At 39.8% G+C, this 21,021-nt stretch overlaps 1 protein-coding gene across 3 annotated transcripts in view; it reads left to right on the top strand.

The window, feature by feature from the left end:
• The window catches only part of TMEM67 (transmembrane protein 67), an 82,159-nt gene that overhangs the window by 57,634 nt on the left and 3,504 nt on the right, over positions 1-21,021 (top strand). The window contains exons 15-28 of one of the 3 annotated variants that reach the window (XM_075920385.1): positions 1,873-1,929; positions 2,027-2,125; positions 2,549-2,647; positions 3,016-3,102; positions 3,954-4,053; positions 4,158-4,297; positions 4,758-4,898; positions 5,416-5,496; positions 7,299-7,415; positions 8,874-8,990; positions 9,106-9,210; positions 10,316-10,403; positions 11,752-11,850; positions 20,029-20,166. In XM_075920385.1, the coding sequence (XP_075776500.1) occupies positions 1,873-1,929; positions 2,027-2,125; positions 2,549-2,647; positions 3,016-3,102; positions 3,954-4,053; positions 4,158-4,297; positions 4,758-4,898; positions 5,416-5,496; positions 7,299-7,415; positions 8,874-8,990; positions 9,106-9,210; positions 10,316-10,403; positions 11,752-11,807 (1,287 nt within the window). In that variant the 3' untranslated portion in view covers positions 11,808-11,850; positions 20,029-20,166. Of the gene's footprint in view, positions 1-1,872; positions 1,930-2,026; positions 2,126-2,548; positions 2,648-3,015; positions 3,103-3,953; positions 4,054-4,157; positions 4,298-4,757; positions 4,899-5,415; positions 5,497-7,298; positions 7,416-8,873; positions 8,991-9,105; positions 9,211-10,315; positions 10,419-11,751; positions 11,851-11,990; positions 13,467-20,028; positions 20,172-21,021 lie in introns of those variants that run through there. The other 2 variants (XM_014571520.3, XM_075920384.1) reach the window with 2 other exon arrangements.

Here is a 21,021-nt window from a genome sequence, read left to right as displayed (position 1 = left end):
TTTCACAACCCAAGCAAGAAAGTTACAGTGAAATAAAGCAGCAGTGAAGACAAGCCCTCAGATTGTGTATTTGCTTTATAGGGGTATAGCATGCTGAAGTATAAATTACAAAAAAGAAACCAATGTATGAAGAATGTTAAGCAAAAGCGACTCTTGTGAACTAAATATAATATTTTGATCAAGAAATAGTATATTTTCCTCCATAATCTGTGCATTAATAGGAAGCAAATAAGGCATGCATGTTCTGATTTAATCAAGTGCAAATACTAATAAAATATCATAAACACTACAGTGCAGTATCTTTTCCTTCAGTATTAGAGGGGTAGCCGTGTTAGTCTGAATCTGCATAAACAACGAGAAGTCCTGTGGCACCTTATAGACTAACAGATTTATTGGAGCATAAGCTTTCGTGGGCAAAGACTCACTTCATCAGATGCATGCCATTTTCCATTACTAAACACTAAAGAATTAAAAATGGAGATTTCATGTTCACAAATAGCTTATATCAAAATATTCTTCCTTGGTATGAACCCTTCTGAGCAACTCAGGCTTCTGAAATGTAGACCCCTGCACGAATACAAAATTTGTTTCCGCATCCATATCTGCAAAAATAAGCCGTGGATATCCGCACCCATATCTGTGGTTGCAACTTACCTGCATTTATAAAGCGAATTCACAGATTTGCTAGGCTTCACTGATACTAATAGACTTCTGGTTGGAAGCATATAGGACTGGAAGTGTTCGCTGTGCTGAACGCTAGAGTTGATTCTGCTGGAGTGGCATGACAGAAAAGAAGAGGAGGGAAACAGCATGTGTAGAAAAAAGAGAGAAGCACATTTTTTTTTCTTTTTATCTAAAATAGTGTTTCCAATCAGTCAAGAAAACTGCCTTTATAAAAGCTATTTGGAATCAGATAGACGTGGCAGGTGCAGTAGTAAGGAGGACCATATCATCTCCATCTCTGGAGATATTTAAGAGCAGGTTAGATCGACATTTATCAGGGATGGTCTAGATGGTACGGGGTCCTGCCCTGAGGGCAGAGGACTAGACTCAATGACCCCTTGAGATCCCTTCCAGTTCTAGTGTTCTGTGATTCTATCTGACACAAGAAATTAGGGAAGGCTTAAAAAAATTGAGGGGCCTGATGCACCTAAAATGTTGTCTCCTATCAATTGTGATGGAACACTATTCCATTTAGACAAATTTGACATGAGATCTGCTCTGTCAACAAAATCACTTATGAAACTATGTCCTGCCTTTTATGAACACTTGTGTTCCTGCAGCTAAATATTTTTAGTCTCAAATCCAGTTAAAGTGACCATATTGGCGCTCCAGCAGTCACATGTTTTTTTCAGAAATCAAGGCAACAGTCGCTAGCCTCAGTCTTTTATTGAATTGAATGTGCTATCCATTTCCACCTTCTTCTAGACTTTAGCTCTCCCAAAAGTCACAAAACTAAAAACTAAACATATGGAGTTTGTGTGAAACTGCAGGACAAAGATATACTGTCTCCTTTACATATTCTTTTGATCTCAGTCTTTTTTTTTTTTAAGAGCAGATGTACTGTCTAAGGAGAGCTATTTTAGATTCTTTAATGTTTCTGGTTTTCTTTATGTTTCTGGAAAATCGTGTGTGACTAAGCGAACTGCTTATTAAGGGCTTGCTTTTTTTCCTTATGTCAGTGTAACTCAGTCTGCCTCAGTGAAGTTATTCCTGATTCGTGTTGATAAAAGAGCAATATCAAGTTCTCAGTAGTTTCCACAGGGAATATGAAGGCTGTACACCATTATGAGGATAGTTGTCACACTGATTATAGCATCTGAATTAAGTTTGTTACATGTATTTATTTACTTTTTGTGTCCTAATATTTAGGTTTCCTTCTCAGTTAATTATGAAATGAATCAATCAGAGGCTCAAATTCAGACAGATGTAAGTTGTGCTCCCTTTAATCTGTCACCATATTTGTTAACTTTGATATAAAAAGATCAAAACAAATCTGCAAACAATTTGTTTTTATTCTTTTTAGATTGCATTGGGTGTGCTTGGAGGACTAGCCGTTTTATGGTCTCTTCTGAAGACTGCTGGCTGGAAGAGGCGAATAGGGAGCCCTATAATTGACTTACAGGTATGAAAACAGGGTGTAAGGGAAACCATATTTAATCTATAGCATGACCAAAGCCTGAGCCCAGGGAGGGCCAAATCCAAAACCTGAGCTCCATTGCCTTGGGCTAGGGTGGGGTGTTGAAATCCAAGGGCTTCAGCCCCATGATGTGGGCCTGTAACCTAGAGCTGAAACCATTGGTCTTTGGCCCTGGGTAGTGGGGCTCAGGCTTTGATCCCAGGCCCCAGCAAGTCAAATACCAGCCTTAGGAACCCCATTAAAATAGGATTGAGAGTCATTTTGGGGTCTTGACCCATAATTTGAGAACCTCTGAACTACAGTATTTGCTACCAGGTGAACTATATAACCTATTTTCTCTCTCTCTCTCTCTCTCTCTGTGTGTTTTCCCATTTTAAAACTTTATATAATACACTTTTATAATTACAGACAGTTTTGAAGTTCTTCCTGTTTTATGCTGGAGACCTTGCCAATGTTTTCTTTATCATCACAGTAGGAACAGGGCTTTACTGGCTTATTTTCTTCAAAGTAAGTAGAATTTTCAGATTTGTGACACGGGTATTGATTTCTGAGTAAATACATTGCGTTCATATGTTTACACACCATTTTATTTTCCTTTTTTGCCATTTCTGGTCAGACTTTCAAGGCAAGTTATATATACTTAACAATATTCTGTGTTTTGTGCCTAATCTTTATGCTCATTTCTTCCCTTCCTTTTTGGTTTCATAGTGCCTGCAGTGTATGTAATAAAGTTAGACAGAATTGTTCAAAAATTCAAACACAGAAATGTCAACAATTCTTTTTTAAAATGTTAATTATTTTTCAACTAGCTCTGGTATTTAACATGGTATTACACATGCAGTCTATATTATTTAATTGTAGCTCTTTCCTTACAGGCACAGCAGTTTGTCTCAGTTCTTTTACCACTTCATTCTCAGGAAGAGGATTTTGTTACATATGTAGGATGTGCTTTTGCTCTAAAGGTAGATATTTTGCTCTAATGGCAATCATAACCATTTTAATGGATGTTGTTTTTCATTATGCTTGTCCACAAATATATCGAATATTACATTGTATTAATATAAGAGAAATAATTGGTTTAAGTTTATCCTTTTGGGCAAAATCATTTTTCCTTGAAAAGTGATTTTTCCTGTCTTTTGAAAGAAAACAGATGAATATGGAAGATTCCCTATAGGTCATTATTAATTTGAGTGCCAAGTGGAAAGGGACTTGAATAAAATAAGTCAAAACTGTATCAAAAACCAAAATACTGAATTTTAAAGAGAAGAATAAACATAAATGTATTAAATTGTGCTCAAAGGTTCCTAGTCATTTAGTACAGTTCATTAAGCTCTCCTTTTGAAGAGTGGCAACTTGCTTGTAGTCTTCAGAATTTACTGATTTTCTTATGAGGGTAAGTATTTCAATTATGTTGGATGCTATTTTGTACCAAAATAGTAATATGTCTTATTGTGCCATCAAGAAACAACTTTTCTTCCCTAATAAGTCAATCTTTGTCGTGTATTTTACATTGTCTAATATTATCAAGAAAATGTAAGCATTGCACATATCTTCATTGTGCGAATTAAGTATGAAGTCCCATATATGAGCTTTATTCATGATTTATAATAATATGTAATACTTTAAATGTCAAGTTCTTTACAAAATAATTTATGATTTCACCAGAACGTCATAATGAAGTTACAAATTCATGTAGAGTTGGGAATTTTATTCATAGTTCTGTTACATTTAAGGAAACATATCTGTTTGTTATGACTTCTTTTCCTAAATACTACTGCAGGTTTATTTCCATTTCATTTTATGATATTTTTAGGCTCTGCAATTTTTGCACAAGTTGTTTTCGCAACTTACTGTAGATGTATTCTTTATTGACTGGGAGCGCCCTAAAGGCAAAGTCCTTAAAGCTATTGAAGGTAACTAAAACATACTTGTTAGTATAACTCGCTTCATGTAAATTCAGAGATTACTTTCTCAAAGAATAGCATAATGAAAGCTTTACCGTATGCATTCTTTCTAGGTGAAGGTGGCATAAAAAGTGCTGCTGCACCTGTGAGCATATGGAGGACATATTTTATAGCAAATGAATGGAATGAAATTCAGACTGTAAGGAAGATAAATCCACTTTTTCAAGTGCTTGCAGTTCTTTTCTTTTTGGAGGTATTTTTTTAAATCAAATTTTAATGTAAGAGTAGGGCCAGTTTTTGATGTATGCAGTTTTTACAACAATGGGAGGCAACCTTCAATGATATACTTGGAAAGTTGACTTAAAAATTAATGGAAGAAACCAGTGTTTTGGTATGGGTCTTTATATGCTATTTCTATAGTCCATTATGTTAATTTAAAAATTACTATTAGGTCATGTCAGCACAGAGCAGCAGTGTCCATTAGAGGACTGTGATTTCTAAAGCTCACCATGTGTTGTGCATTCGCTGTCCCAGTTATTGTTTGCTTTTCCAGTCCCTGCTTTATATTAACTTTTGTTTACTGAAACTCTTGAGAAGAGGAAATTAGAATGAAAATAACAGATTTTTTCAGGAATACAATTCATTGCTGTATTATGTATAAGTGCCTGACCTAACTGATGTAAAAGTAAGCTTTTTCTTTAATCTCTTTTCAGGTTGTTGGATTTTCAAACCTGGCATTAATGGATTCTTCTTCTAGTCTTACAAGAAGTAGTGAGAGTTACATAGCTCCCTGGAGCCGCATTCTGAGATTTGGTGTGTCTACAGTCCTCTGGCTAGTCATTGCCATGCTACAGGTACAGCTCTGACATATGTAACTCTGAATCATTATTATGGCCCTAGTTGACCAAATCCCTTTACTTGAAGGACATCAGTAACTTCCCTTTCAGCAAAGCTTGAAGTGTCTGTTTATGCGTTTTGCTGAATCTGGACTTGTAGTTTATTTAGCATGTCATTGCTGCAAAATTTTGTCTAAGTTACAAGGGATCTCATGGCTTACATATGATCCTGTGTTGCAGTCACTATATTGAATTTCCTGTATGTGAGAGAATTCCCTTATCTGCTTTATTTTGTTTTTAAATAGTCTGAAAGAGTTTTCAAATTTTAAACTAAGCTTTTAAAGTGATTGCTAAAACTCTCTTCTGTGAAGGAGGGAATAAGAAAATTCACCCAGGTTTTATTGAGCTCAGTGTGAAGCTGACAATTCCTGTAGTTTGTCAATAGAGACAGCTACATTTTAAGCTAGCTATACTGTAGGTAAGAAAAGAAAGTCAGTGCTGATGAACTAATGAATACAAATCTGTTTTGTTCCAGATCATATTCTTTGCTGTATTTTATGAGAGATTTGTAGAAGATAAGATAAGACAGTTCGTTGATTTGTGCTCTATGAGCAATGTAAGTACTTAGCAATTGCAGAGATGAAATACTGTTTTATAAATGGATTACTTTATTGAAGTATTAAGAGGTTCCACTTTTTTAGCTTTAAATATAATGTACTAGATAATATCTAACGCTAATGTTACTTACCATCGTGGGTATCCTCAGCAGGCTTATGGTTCTTGCTGTGGTGTACAAGAAGGCTTCAGATTACCTGTAATATGACTTAGGTCAGGAGTGAGCAATAAGTGGCCCACTGGCTGGAAGCCAGGGTTAACCCTGGTAGGTTGCCAGATGCTTTATTTACCAAAGCATCCACAAGCATGGCTGCTCGCAGCTCCTGGTGTCTGCGGTTCACCATTCCTGGTCAATGGGAGCTGCGACCAGTCATACCTGTGGACATTAGGATAAAAAAAGCATCTGGCAGCCTGCCGGAGATTATCCCTGGAAAACCTCTTCTGGACTATGGGCTGCTTATTGCCCACCCCAGGTTAGGCTCTAAAGGTATGTGACTCCATATAGGCATAAGTCTAATTCTGAGGGCTGTCAGTTAATCGGAGTTTAGTCACACAATTAACTCAAGAAATAAATCAAGATTAATATAATTGCAATTAATCACAGTTTTAATCACGCTGTTAAATAGTAGAACACCAATGGAAATTTATTAAATGTATTTGGATGTTTTTCTATGTTTTCAAATATACTGATTTCAGTTACAACATGTGCTAAATCTACCACTTCTACAAAACTTCTGGATTTTGTTACTTAAGAACGGGTTATACTGGGTCAGACCAATGGTCCATCTAGCCCAGTATCTGTCTTCTAACAGCGGCCAATGCCAGTTGCCGCAGAGGGAATGAACAGAACAGGTAATCATCAAGTGATCCATTCCATGTGGAATTTGAGACCTAAATCCAGGTTTGTTGTGTAAGTTAAGTTGGAAAGCTAAACTAAACTGTACTATTTGGAGATGATCCATATATCTTTAAGAAGCAATATTTAGTATGAGAGACAAATGATGTTCCTTCCTGAGTAGATTTCCATTATATATAACTTGAGCCATTGCTCCTCTGGTGGCACTGTTAATTTATTCTACTTCACTGACTGCCTTGTAATTTTTTTTTTTTTTAAAGTAAAATAAAAGTTACTGTTTTTGTTTAGAGTCCTTGACTTAGATTTTCTATATAGGAGAATGGATACTTACATTTGCTGTTAATAATCTGAAATCTAGGAATGGTAAATATGTTTTGTGGCTCTAGGTACATTTAATTATATGTATCACATACAAATTGTTACTAAAAGTTTTTCTGACACACATACTTTTGGACAGGACTACTCAGCTTTGGAAGCCCCAGGGGCCACAATGATACAGCGCATGCTGAGGGACGCATCTTAAGTGTGGTTGAATATACATGCAAATATATATGTAAATAGCTTCTTTCACATTGATAGCATGAATACAAAGATTAAGGCAAGACTACACAACATACAGGTCCCATTTAAGTCAGTTCTGTTGATATTAATAAAATGCAATATTTACCTGATTTCCATCCATACGATAACACTTTTTATGAGCAATGACAGTCCAGGAATTTAATTACTGAAACACATCAACAGAAGACCATTATATCGACTACTTTTTTGTTTTGGCTCTCACCCATGGGCCGGAAACAAAGGAGCTATGGGCCGCATGTTGAGTAGCCCTGCTTTAGGACCTATTTTATACATGTAGTATGAGTGGCTCTGCTGATATCCATTAATATCTTTTTAGTTTTGAATCTGTGTATTAAATAAACTATTTTTCCCTTTTTGTTTTTTAGATTTCAGTATTTCTCTTGTCACACAGATGTTTTGGGTATTATATCCATGGTCGTTCTGTGCATGGACATGCAGATACCAATATGGAAGAAATGAACATGAATCTAAAGAGAGAAGCGGTATGCAAAGGAAATATAAACATACGTCTTTTGATTTTCCCTTTTTATATCTGAATGTAGAGATTCTTTTGCTTAAAAGTTGCACAGTATGCCATATTGAACTCTTGAGTTTATCTCCTTATGGAGAGAAGAAAGAATTCTAAGAATTGGTCCTGGGATAGCAATTGCTTATTAGCTCTTTTACACTAAGACTGATTCCGTAGGTCATAGAAAGTCTTGTCTTTTAAAATATGAATGATTAGGTAGGCTATATCTAGACTGCAGGCTTCTTTTGGAAGAAGCTTTTATGGAAGAGATCTTACACATTGATTGGACGCTATCTCGCATTTAAGTTGTGATTACTGTGGATGGAGTGGCTACCAAGGCACCTGTGCTTTTTGCTTGGAGACCTCTTCTTTAAAAAAAAACACCCCCTTCCGCGTCCACACATGCTTTTTTTCTGAAAAAGGCTGCTTCTTCGTAGAATGAGGTTTACCGTCATTGGAAAAATCTCTCCATTCTTTCAACTTTCTGTCGAAAGAACGCAATAGCAGTATGGACATAAGTATAGTTTTTCCAGAAAAATTGCCATTTTTTTTCAGAAAAATTCTGCAGTGTAGACATACCCTTAGATAGTATCACTTTAATGCTGCAGCTTCTTTTAGACTCTCTTCAATTCCAGATGCAGCCCTCTGGTGGCATTGCTACTCTGTTATAGAAATCAGCTTGAAGAGAAGTTTTCTCCCTCATAAAATGTATGCATCTGCTTAATCATGCAGTGAAGTTAATTTGATATTAGTGACTTGTCATTAAATTTCATCTTTCCTGCATCAATACAAGATGAAGTGGGAAGAAAAGCTACAAAGAACTTTGACAATATAGTAAATAAGAGAAGGAAAAACTTAATTTTAAAATGTAGAGGTTTTAATCCCTAAAAAGTTGTATTTAAATTGACTCCCCACACGCACACACTTTTCCTTTAATAGCTTAATTTAAAATAATTCCACAGAAAGAAAACAATTCTCTTTATATTAACAGTTTTTGAAACATCAGTTTCTCCTCATTTGCTGTTAGGTTTCTTGGGTTTATTTTTTTAAGTAGAAACAAATTAAAAGATGGAAAGAGTTGGGAATTTAAAAAAGGAGGATGAGAGAACAGAAAAATAAATAAGGGAAAAGAATTGAATAAATTGTAAGCTAACAAGAACTGTGTTAGTGTGTATGAAGATCAAAGATGATCTGCAACTAAAAAACTGTGTGCTGTTCTAAAGTAGAGCATGACCTCACAAAAACTGGTATCAGGAGTTCTTGTCCTAAAATACTTTTGCTGTAATAAACTTAACAGTGCCAAAGGATTAAAATATTCAGATATATCAAACCTTCTGTATTTGCATCGGAAAAGAGAGATTGGAAAAACTTTTCTGGTATGTATATACATATTATCATTTTTAATGCTATTTATGTTGTTTCAATTGTGCAGGAAAATTTGTGTAGTCAGAGAGGTTTATTACCCAATACAGATGGCCAGACATTTCAGATTTCCATTTCAGGCAAGATGAGACAGCAGTATGATAGGATTCATGAAACCCTAACAAGGGTAAGTATAATACCTTTTTGCTATGGCATTTTGCTATGTTTATATGTAGAACATGATAGTCCAAGAATGTGTGCACTTTTTAAATTAAATTAATGTTCATGTCATACTTTTTCAGAAACGTGGTCCTGCGAGACTTTTAGATTCATCTGCAACTACTTTTGAACAGAGTACTAAGGCATACCATACCATGAACAAATTTCTTGGTTCTTTTATTGACCATGTATGTATACAGACTTTATTTGTAAGGCTAAATAGAACAACTTTGATTGTGATTTACCTTTTGAGATTAGACCGACCCCTGTCTGCCCAACCCCCTTGCATACAGACCTCCATCCCTGCACTTGAATCGCCCCCTGCACTCAAACTCTCTTCTTTATGAATCCCACCACTATACACTTGGAACATCCCATGAGCTCCCTGCGCCTGGACTTCTCACCCCACCACCCTCACTCCCCCAGCACCTCATCCTTGCTGAGCCACCCAGATCTCCCACTGCTGAGCCTCATGGCCCTACACTCAGATCTCCTCCCTCTACCCTACCCCTGCTGTGCCCCAACCACCTTCACCTGGAGCTCTGCATAGAATCCTATTGCCCCTATACCCAGAATCCTCCAATGAGCCCCTGTGTATCTAGAAGCCTCCTGCATCCAGACCCCACTCACTGAACCACCTGTACCCAGAGTGCCCCATATAGAACCCTCTCACCCCACACCTAGATCCGTCCTCACTAAAATCCCTCCACACTTTGATCCTGCCACACTGAGCCAGTCTGCCCACACCTGGAGTACCTGGCACAGTTCTGCTTATCCTGGCGATTTGCTTCACTGCTACTCTTGAGTTAATTGTGCATCAAACAAAGAAAAATTCTGTGCACAATATTTTAAAATACTGCAAAATTTTGTACATTTTATTTATCAATAAATAAATATGCAGGCTCCAGCATAGACTTCTGGGGCAGGCCTGGCCCTTGTCCTGTGTCAAGGTCAGATGCTGCTTCATCACTGAGTTGATGTCCTATTAATGAGTTGCAGGGTGATCTTGTACCTTTGTGTAACCAGCGACCTGTGCTCCCCACTGCTGTGCTGGAGCCTCTACATTTATATTTTGACAAATACAATTTGCCAAATTTTAAAATATATACAGAATTTTTAATTTTTTGGCTCAGAATTCCCTTGGGAATAAACAGAGTGGACAGTGATCTTTTAATTCATACTGCTATTTTAAGAAGCTATATTCCATCTTTTGTAAAGTGCACTTCTAGCATTTTTACCCTGAGGATCCTTAAATCTAAGTATTAGGACAGTTTTGGTTTTTTCCTCTTGTAGGTTCATAAAGATATGGATTATATTGTCAAGGACAAGTTGCTGCTTGAACGAATTCTTGGCATGGAGTTCATGGAACCAATGGAAAAAAGTATCTTTTACAATGGTATCAGCTTGATCTCTTTGACATATTCTTTATTTCGCTATACATGTGCAGGATGCCATGCAAACACATTAACATGTCATGTCCGTGCCCTTTCAGTTCACACTCTAAATTGGGTTTGCAACAGAGTGGTGTGACATTGAGAGTTGTGAAGGTAGGGGAGACAATTGCTATGCATTAGCAAAAGTAACAATACTTTTGGATCATGAGGGCATGTTCTTCAGTGGCATTCCTTTGTGATATTTCAGTCTTGGGTATCTCAAGGGTTACTAACTGGAGCTGTGTACATGTTTACACAGTACTCTTTATGACTTGCCATCTTGGTCTGATGCATTGTGGAGGATGGGAAGACCAATAAGCTGACCAGTAGTCCTTGTTTAATTAGAATGCCTTTCTACAAAGTTTGTATGACTTGTTAAACTCCCTGAAGTGGGGCTTTTGCAGAAGCCATTTCTGAAGGAAAAGTAAGATTACACATTTCCCCTGGGCTGGAGCAGGGAATTGGGATGTGTGACAGCTCCCCTTTGGCACAGGACCTGAGGAGGGGAGAAGAGGGTAGATGGCTCTGCATACTGACCTGCACTCATCTGTAGGCACTGCCCCTCGCAGCTCCCTTTGTCCATGATTCCTGGCCAAGGGGATCTGCGGGGACATAGTCTGCAGGCCAGCATGCAAACAGAGCTTCCCAGCATTTGCAGCTCCAGCCCAGCTAGGGGTAAACATGGAGGAACAGCAGCATACAGAGCCATGTCCCCCTGCTGTCTGCAGGCAGGGCCAGAATGCAGGGACTATAGTGGTTGCAGCTCAGATCCCTGAACTAAGGGGGCCCTGCTAAAAGATCTGCTCTTTTGGCAGTTCATAGATATTTTTGTAAGGCCCCTTCCCGTAGCCCCTAATGTCCCTTTCTGAATCCAGCCCTGCTCTCCTCCAAATACTTAGTGCTGGAAACAGCACGTTTGCAATCTTAACAAGCGCTACTTTCTAGAAAACTCCTGAAACCCAATGGTGCCAAGGCCACACTTGAACTACATATAGGCCAGGTCTACACTAGACTGAGAAGGTCGGCTTAAGGTATGCAACTCCAGATACACAGAATACATAGCTGAAGTCATCTTTCTTAAGCCGAGCTTGGTGGCGTCCACACAACAGGAGGCTGACGGGAGCAAATGCTCTCATCAGCTTCCCTTAGTCCTCGTGACTGTGAGGATTACAGGCACCAACTGGAACTGCCCTCAGCGTTCAATTTATGGGTCTAAATTTATGGGTTGATCTCTGGCGCAGCAAATGCGGAAGTGCCCTTAATGAGCAGTAATTTTTCTTAACATAGGAACATAAGAATGGCCATACTGGGTCAGACCAAGGGTCCATCTATCCCAGTATCCTGTCTGCTGACAGTGGCCAATACCAGATGCCCCAGAGGGAGGGAATACAACAGGTAATCATCACGTGATCATTCTCCTATCATCCATTTCCAGACAGAGTCTAGGAACACCATTCTTACTCAACTTGGCTAATAGCCATTGACAGGCCTAACCTCCATGAATTTGTCTAATTTTTTTTTTAACTCTGTTAAAGTCCTAGTCTTCACAGCATCCTCTGACAAGGAATTCCACAGGCTGACCATGCACTGTGTGAAGAAAAACTTACTTCTTCTTCGAGAGCACCCTGGGGGTGCTCCACATCAGGTGTAGAGCGTCTCAGCGCCTCTGGACAGAGTTTCTTCAGCAGTGCCTTAGAGGGGGGCCACGCATGCACGGCACGCGAAGCGCACGTGCTCCCTCGCTAGCTATGCGCACACGCAGCCCCCGTCTCCCTTCAGTTCCTTTCTACTGTCCCTGGCTGCAGATGGAACTCGGCAGTGCTCTCCTCTCCTCAGCATACCTAGCTTAATTTAGTTAGCCATTCTTCTTGCTTGTTTTTATTCTTTTCTCTTAGACTTTAGAATAGTAGTAGTTTTAAAAAAAAAAAAAAAAAAACGGCACGGGGTTTGAGCTGCCACCACAGCCTATAAGCCAGTATGAGCTCTCCCAGTTTCAAATGCTGTGTGCTCTGCAAGAACGCTATGTCTGCCTCTGATGGGCATGATGCCTGCCTGAAATGTTTGGGGAGCTCTCATTGTCACAGAGGTTGCCCCCATTGTGTCAAAATGAAACCCAGGTCTCACACAGAGAAGGAGCTTAAACTAAAAGTGCTCCTCAAGGATAAGAACAAGCGACATACCTCTGACCCAGGCTCTAGGTAGAGCTTAAAAGCCAACAAGGATAAGCTTAAGCCCTCTAAAAGAAGGGCAAACTCATTACCTCAGCAACCCACCAAGAGGCATTCTGAGGTAAAAAAAAGTCAGACCACTCAGATAAGAACTGTCTGAGCACGTTTGACCACCCAGGTACTTCGGGAGAACAGCGTAATAAGCCTGAAAGCACTTCAAATGCTGCACTTATAGAGGCAACATGCCATTCCATGCCAGCCTCAGAAACTCCGGTAACGCTGACCGTAGTGACAGCTACACTGGTACCTCAGCCACTCATGATGGCACCCAGAGGAGGGATAGAGCATTCTGTGAGTACTGCCCTCTCCTTTCAACAATTAAGGGCTATAGCTCTCCTTCTCAGCTCTTCAGTAAATACGGGCTCCTTTCAGGTAGTGCAGCCCTCCATGTGACAGACTCCTCTTGTCACCCACAGGGAGAATAAAGACTTGCAGATTGACTCAACTCTTCTCCCCTATATTGAGTGAAGATAGATATGTTCAGTCACTGCTCTCTGACGACTCAGATCCGCACTCTCCCCTCTCAGACAAAGAGAAGAAGGATTTTGAAGTTTTCTTATCACAGCTGTCCCCTCAATCACAAGGGGCACTGGGGACACACAGTTACATGCAACCAGACCTTCTCAGAGTGCAAATAGCCCCCTGGGCTCCCTATTAGTGGATTCCCCCACAGGTGGCATACCCTCCTCAGTGGCAAATGTGGAACCATCCTCCATAACACCATAGAAAGAGAGCATGTAAGACTAAACATATAGGCTACGTCTAGACTGGCCCCTTCTCCCGAAGAGGCATGCAAAGCAGGCAAGTCAGAATAGGGAAATCCGCGGGGGATTTAAATATCCCCCGCGGGATTTAAATAAACATGGCCGCCACTTTTTTCCGGCTTTTCCCCAAGCCGGAAAAAAAGCGGCGGCCATGTTTATTTAAATCCCGCGGGTGATATTTAAATCCCCCGTGGATTTCCCTATTCTGACTTGCCTGCTTTGCATGCCTCTTCCGGAGAAGGGGCCAGTCTAGACGTAGCCATAGAGAACCTCTCTCACGCTCCACTGAATCGCCTCACAGAGACACCACGAGGAGTGATAATGAAAGCTAAGACTCCCCTATGTCAGCCACAGGATCTTTGGCTCACATGGCATCATTAGCTTATACAGGGGAAGCAATTCTACCTCCCTCCACTAATTCTTCAGAGGACATCTCCTCTTTTCAAGATTTATTTAAACGGGTAGCGCAAGACCTAAACTTGTCTGTGGAGGAAGTACAAGATGCTCCCCATGAGCCCACTAACATCTTACAATCCAGTTCATTGTCTAAAATTGTTCTCCCTATCAACCCAGACATTCTCCAACCTGCAAAAACATTATGGCAAACACCTGCCTCGATTCCCCCTACTAGCAGAAAGGTAGACCGAAAGTATTTTGTGCCGCCCAAAGGATCTGAGTTTCTCTCCACACATTCCTCCCTTTCCCCCCCCCTCCCCTCAATTCCCTCCTGGTAGATGCTGCACAGCAGAGAAACAAGCAACAAAATTGCTCAACCCCATCTGATAAGGAGAACAAGAGATTAGATGCATTTGGCAAAAGAGTATACGCTTCAGCCACACTCCAGCTGAGGGTAGCAGACTATTCAGCCCTACTTAGTAAATATGACTACAATTGCACGATAATGAACACATTTATTGATAATCTGCCAGAAAGCAAAAAAGGGCATTTCAAAGCCATTGTCTCTGAGGGACAGGCAATTTTGTATATAGTGGTCCAAGCAGCGCTCGATGCAGCAGACACAGCCACAAGGTCAATGGCTACAGCTCTTACTATGCATAGGGTCTCCTGGTACAACTCGTCGGCCTTCCCGAGACAGCTGCAGGCAGCTGTGGAAGATTTGCCATTTGAAGGGGAGAACCTTTTCTCCTCAAAGACCAATGAGCTTCTTCTATCCATGAAGGATTCCAGAGCCATTCTCCAATCCTTGGATATCCAAGCCCCTACAACGAGACTAAGACAATATAGATACCAACCGTACCACAGACCAAGGTACTAACAGCCCCCTTTCCAGTACTACAGACAGTACCCTTACCAACAGCGGGGTCGAAACAGGCAGCTGAGACAATGGTCTCAGACTAATACCCCCAATCCAGTAAGCAAATTTGAAAATATAGTTGAGAGCTCGAAAACCAGAACGCCATCTCCAGAATATCAGAATCCTTCCAAACTCTTTCATTTTCATTTACTCGCCTTCCTTTATCAATGGGAATGAATTACATCAGACAAATGGGTACTTCAAACTATCTCCTTAGGGTACACCATTCCCTTTCTTTTCCTCCCCCATCCCAGCCTCCTATCCTGTCCCCCTTTAGGGACCCATCTCACGAGATCATTTTACAACAAGAGATAGATCACCTGTTACATATAGGAGCCATAGAACCTGTTCCACCACAATTCCACAGAACAGGTTTCTATTCCCATTATTTTCTCATAGAAAAGAAGACTGGTAGGTGGAGACCCCTCCTAGACCTCACATCCCTAAATAGCTTAATAAAGAAACAGAGGTTTAAGATGGCTACCGTAAATACAATTATTCCAGCTCTGGAGACGGGCGACTGGTTTTCCTCTCTCAACTTAAAAGATGCATATTTTCATATTTCTATCAGACCATCTCATAGACATTTTCTCAGTTTCACTTTAGGTTCAAACCATTTTCAGTACACGGTCTTACCCTTCGGACTCTCTATAGCTCCAAGAATATTTTCCAAGATCCTAGCAGCAGTCACTGCCCACCTAAGGAGACAAGGAATTACCATATACCCCTACCTGGATGACTGCCTAGTAAAAGCAAGGTCCAGACACGAGTGCCACCAGCACACTCACATGTTGCTAGACTGTTTTCACTGTCTAGGACTTCCAGTGAACCACCCTAAATCAATGCTTACACCTTGCAGACCATCCAATTTATTGGGGCACACCTCAACTCTGTCACAGCCAAAGCCTCCCTCCCGACAGACCCACTCACATCAGGCACCTGACATTATCCCTCCAGGACATGCCTATAGTCACCGCACTCGATTGCCTCCGACTTCTAGGCCATATTCTTTCCTGCAACCCAGTGGTGCCCAACGCGAGATTAGGCTGGCTCCTAACCCAGTACAAACCGAACATTCATTCACTGACAAAGATACTAACTATGCCTCCATCAGTCAAGGCATCATTAAAATGGTGGACAAAGGCGTCCAACCTAACTATAGGCACACCCTTCCAATCCACAGAGCCCACAGTGACCATCACCACGGATGCCTCACAGGGTGGGGCACTCATATGGAGGGAGGAACAGTTCAAGGCCTATGGTCTTCTGCAGAGTGTGCACTGTATATAAATATGTTAGAACTCAGAGCTGTCCGCCTAGTATGTCAAAAACTGCTCCCTCAAGCAAAAGGGATACACATCTATGTCTACACCGACAACACAACATGCATGTTCTATGTAAACCGACAAGGTGGAGCATGGTTACTGCCCCTGTGCAGAGAATCCATAGCCCTTTGGAACTGGGCCATAGCATGGGATATCCGATTATCCGCATGCCATATACCCGGGGCTCTCAATACAACAGCAGGCTCCCTAAGCAGAGCCCTCCCCCAGGAACAGGAATGGGAGATGGACCATACAATCCTGTGAGAAATATTCAGCCAATGGAACCACCTCTGTATGTATCTATTTGCCACCAGATCTAACAGAAAATGCACAATGTATTGCTCCAGAGCAGGCATGGGCAAACACTCCCTAGGGGATGCTCTGATTCTGACATGGAATACACCCCTGCTATATGCATTCCTCCCTTTTCCCTCCTCAACAGAGTCATCATAAAGATATGGCGGGACAAAGCAAATATCATCCTCATAGCTCCATGCTGGCTGCGGCAACCTTGGTTTCCCCTACTACTCAGGATGACACAACTATCCAGTCACATTACCACAAGTACCTCACATCCTCTATCACCCGCAAATTAGGACATCTCACCCTCAACTCCTGATGCTCCATCTAAAAGCATGGCACCTCAGTGGTTCTCTGACATAGAGCTCCAGTGTTCCCAGCAAGTCCGGGAGATTCTCCTTCACAGCAGAGCTCCTGCAACAAGGAAAACATATATTAGTAAATTGATGCATTTTACACACTGGGCCAGCGAGCGCAACATACCGCCACAAACAGTCCCACTCCCGGTAATTCTGGATACTTGCTGCACCTAAAACAGCCTCAACTCTCCTTAGCCTCAATTAGAGTGCAATATAACAACATTCCACGCATCACTGGATGACACCACTTTATTTGCACGCCCCACAACTAAACGGTTCTTGAAGGGTCTGCAATCTCTATACCCGGACATGTCACCCCCATAAGATCCATGGGGGAACTGAAGGGAGATGGGGGCCACGCGTGCGCATAACTAGCAAGGGAGCCCACTCACTTTGCACACCACACGTGCACAGCCTCCTCTGAGGCACTGCTGAAGAAACTCTGTCCAGAGGGGCTGGGATGCTCTACACCTGATGTGGAGCACACCCAGGGATGCTCATCTCGAAGAATGTCAGTTACAGGAGGTGAGTAACCTCCTCTTTTATTTATTTTAAATCTGCTGCCTATTAATTTCATTTGGTGATCTCTAGTTCTTATATTGTGGGAGTAAGTAAATAACTTTTCCTTACTCACTTTTTCCACACCAGTCATGATTTTATAGACCTCTATCATATCCCCCCTTCGTCTCCTGTTTTCTAAGATGAAAAGTCCCAGTCTTCTTAATCTCTCTTCATATGGGATCCGTTCCAAACCCATAATCATTTTTGTTGCCCTTTTCTGAACCTTTTCCAATGCCAATATATCTTTTTTGAGAGGAGTTGACCACTTCTGTACATGGTATTCAAGATATGGGCATAGCATGGTTTTATATAGAGACAATAAGATGTTCTCTGTCTTATTTTCTATCCCTTTTTTAATTATTCTTAACATTCTATTTGCTTTTTTGACTGCCGATGCACACTGAGTGGATGTTTCAGAGAACTATCCACAATGACTCCAAGATCTCTCTCTGAGTAGTTGTAGCCAAATTAGTCCCCATCATATTGTACATATAGTTCGGATTATTTTTTTCCAGTGTGCATTGCTTTACATTTATCAACATTAAATTTAATTTGTAATTTTGTTGTCCAATCATTTAGTTTGCTGCTCTTCATAGTTTGAAGCTCTTCATAGTCTGCTTTGCAATTTGGTATCATCTGCAAATTTTGCCACCTCACTGTTTATCCATTTCTCTAGATCTTTAATAAGTAAGTTGAATAGGATTGGTCCCAGGACAGACCCTTAGGGGACACCACTAGTTATCTCTCTCCATTCTGAAAACTTGCCATTTATTCCTACTCTTTGTTTCCTGTCTCTTAACCAGTTATTAATCCATGAGAAGACCTTCCCTCTTATCCCATGACAACTTACTTTACTTAAGAGCCTTTGGTGAGGAACCTTGTCAAAGGCTTTCTGGAAATCTAAGTAAACTATATGCACTTGACCCCCCCTTGACCACATGTTTGTTGACCCCCTTAAAGAACTTTAGTAGATTAGTAAGGCATGATTTTCCTTTATAGAAACTATGTTGACTTCCCCCAGCAAATTATGTTTATCCATGTGTCTGACAATTTTATTCTTTATTATAGTTTCAAATAATTTGCCCAGTACTGACATTTAACTTACCGGTCTGTACTTGCCAGGATCACCTATAGAGCCCTTTTTAAATATTGGTGTCACATTAGCTATCTTCCAGTCATTTGATAGAGAAGTTGTCTAAAGCATAGGTTACAAATCACCGTTGTTACTTCTAAAATTTCCCATGTGAGTTCTTTCAGAACTCTTGGGTGAATGACATCTGGTCCCAGTGACTTGTTACTGTTAAGTATATCAATTTGTTCCAAAACCTCCTCTAATGACACCTCAATCTGGGATTTGTCACCTAAAAAGAATGGCTCATGTTTGAGAATTTCCCCAATATCCTCAGCTGTGAAGACTGAAACAAAAAATTCATTTAGCTTTTTCACAATGACTTTAACATCTTTGAGTGCTCCTTTAGCATCTCGATCATCCAAGGACCCCACTGGTTGTTTAGCCAGCTTCCTGCTTCTGATGTACTTAAAAACATATTACTATTACTTTTCTTAGAGGGCAAAAGAGAGACCAGTTGCAATGGAACAGGGGAAAATTACAGCATTTTAACTGAACGTGTTGATAATCTTGTACTATAACAGAGAGACCTAATGTGTTCCCCCATTTAACTTATATAACATAGGATAACCGCGCATCACTTCATGTGGTGATGAGGTCAGTATTGTATTATATATATTTTGTGCAGCTTGTACTGTGGCTGGAATCTGTAGTTGTCGGATAGTTTAAAGGTTGAATGTTATTACCCAGGAGAATAAAATGACAGAGAATGAGGTTGGTATGCTAACCACAGCCAGTATAAGTTGGGTCTGGCAAGCTCTTGAGAGAATAAAATGGAGATAATAGATTCCATGAAATGTGCCAAGGCACAGTCAGATGACATTTACCTTACAATATATGTAAATGGGCTAATCATTTGAAACCAGATTAGACACACGATCTCTAAAGCTGTGAAAAAAATGGGAGAAGATACCTCTTCTCCAATTACTTATATTCAAGCAGGTGTGTTATTTTATGTTATGCCTCCTGGCCAAAATGTTTTCTGATCTTTTATATTGTTTTTTTTCTTTGCTATTATTATTGTGTGTACATTGATATTTCTCTTTAGGAAATGTTACATATTGATAAAAAGTGATCTGAACTTGAAAATATACATTAAAACAAAGGGATTACTTTTTCCTGAAAACCAAATGAGGAGACATAATTAAAGATCTCCTGCTATTGAGACCCTGATTCAGGAAAGTATTTAAGCACATTTAATTGCTTTGCTGAATCAGAGCCAGAGTCAGCAATTTGCTCAAGATGTAAGTGACAAGGACTCATATGTACATATGACTTTAAAATGGCTCAGTTTACTGACTGTTTGATTCAGGCTTTCAGATGAGTTGCATGTAGGTGTATAAATGCCATTGTGAATATGGCACACCTATTTTTGAAAATCTGGCACTTTGTAGATTATGTTTAAAAGCAAGCTGTTATGTTATTTTTGGTTGAGAACAATGCCATGGTTATGCTTCTGTGGTATATTTCCTTATCCTAAATTATTTTGTAATCCTAGATATGTTTACCTGTATTAGGGAACTTTACAAATTACTATCACTGAAATTCAGATTTAATTTATGTTTTTGCAACAAGTTAATTTCTTTCTATAGATGAAGGACATTCTTTCAGTGACATTCTCTTTTATGGCAATGAGGCTACACTTCTCATCTTCGATATACTGTTTTTCTCTGTTGTGGATTTGGCTTCCCAAAGTTTTGTCCTAGCAGCTGTTCTCACATATTTGCAACAGGAGGTAAATTTCCATTTTTAAACCCCATATTAATAACGTAGTTTATCTAATCTGAGTATTTAACAGGCTGGGCTCACAGAAAACTATGCTAACAAACTATTTAAAAGAATGCTGGATTTTTTCATAAACTAAGGAAAGATTTATGAATAAAAATAATTACACTGCATGTTTCTGCACCATGTATGTATGGGACACAAATAACAGCACTCAATAGAAAATACACAGGGCAATGAATATTAGGGCCTCAAAAAAACTAATGCTGGGACTTTCAAAGGAGCAGAAAGGGAAGTAAGTGCCCTTCTGTCCATGAAATCTAATGAGCTGAGCACCTAACTCTCTTGGCTCCCTTTTGGAAGTCTCCACCAAAATGAGTATATTTCCATGCATGTGCACTTTAATCCACTTTCTACCTCACATAATTCCATATGTGATACATTTGACCATGTTTGTAAATGTCATCAGTAGTAAAGATTTTGGGAATATAGAATAGAAACTGTTCAGGCTATGAATATATAGTTATAATGTAATAACTACAAATGTCAAATATTTGGGGGTTTCAGTCTCTTCTTCAGAAGGAAGTGATTCTACAAATAAAATTAAAGGATTCTTATTGTAGACATAACAAATTGCTTGTTTCTCCACTCTAAAAAAAGCATCATATATTACAGTATCACTAGTGTGACACACAGATAATCCAGGTCATATGTTATTACCATTATCCTGATCACATTTTACAGGTTTTTAGAGGCCCTTAGCTCAGCCTCTTAACTGTTGAGGTATAATATCTATAATATCTGTCCTTTACCATTTGATTTCAAAGAAAGAAGCCTATTGTTAGTATAGGAGCCTGTCT

Source organism: Pelodiscus sinensis, chromosome 2 (genome assembly GCF_049634645.1).
Source record: "Pelodiscus sinensis isolate JC-2024 chromosome 2, ASM4963464v1, whole genome shotgun sequence".
NCBI classification, from domain to species: domain Eukaryota; kingdom Metazoa; phylum Chordata; order Testudines; family Trionychidae; genus Pelodiscus; species Pelodiscus sinensis.
The sequence above is the reverse complement of the archived record's forward strand: the minus strand, read 5'-3'. Positions and strand labels throughout refer to the sequence as shown.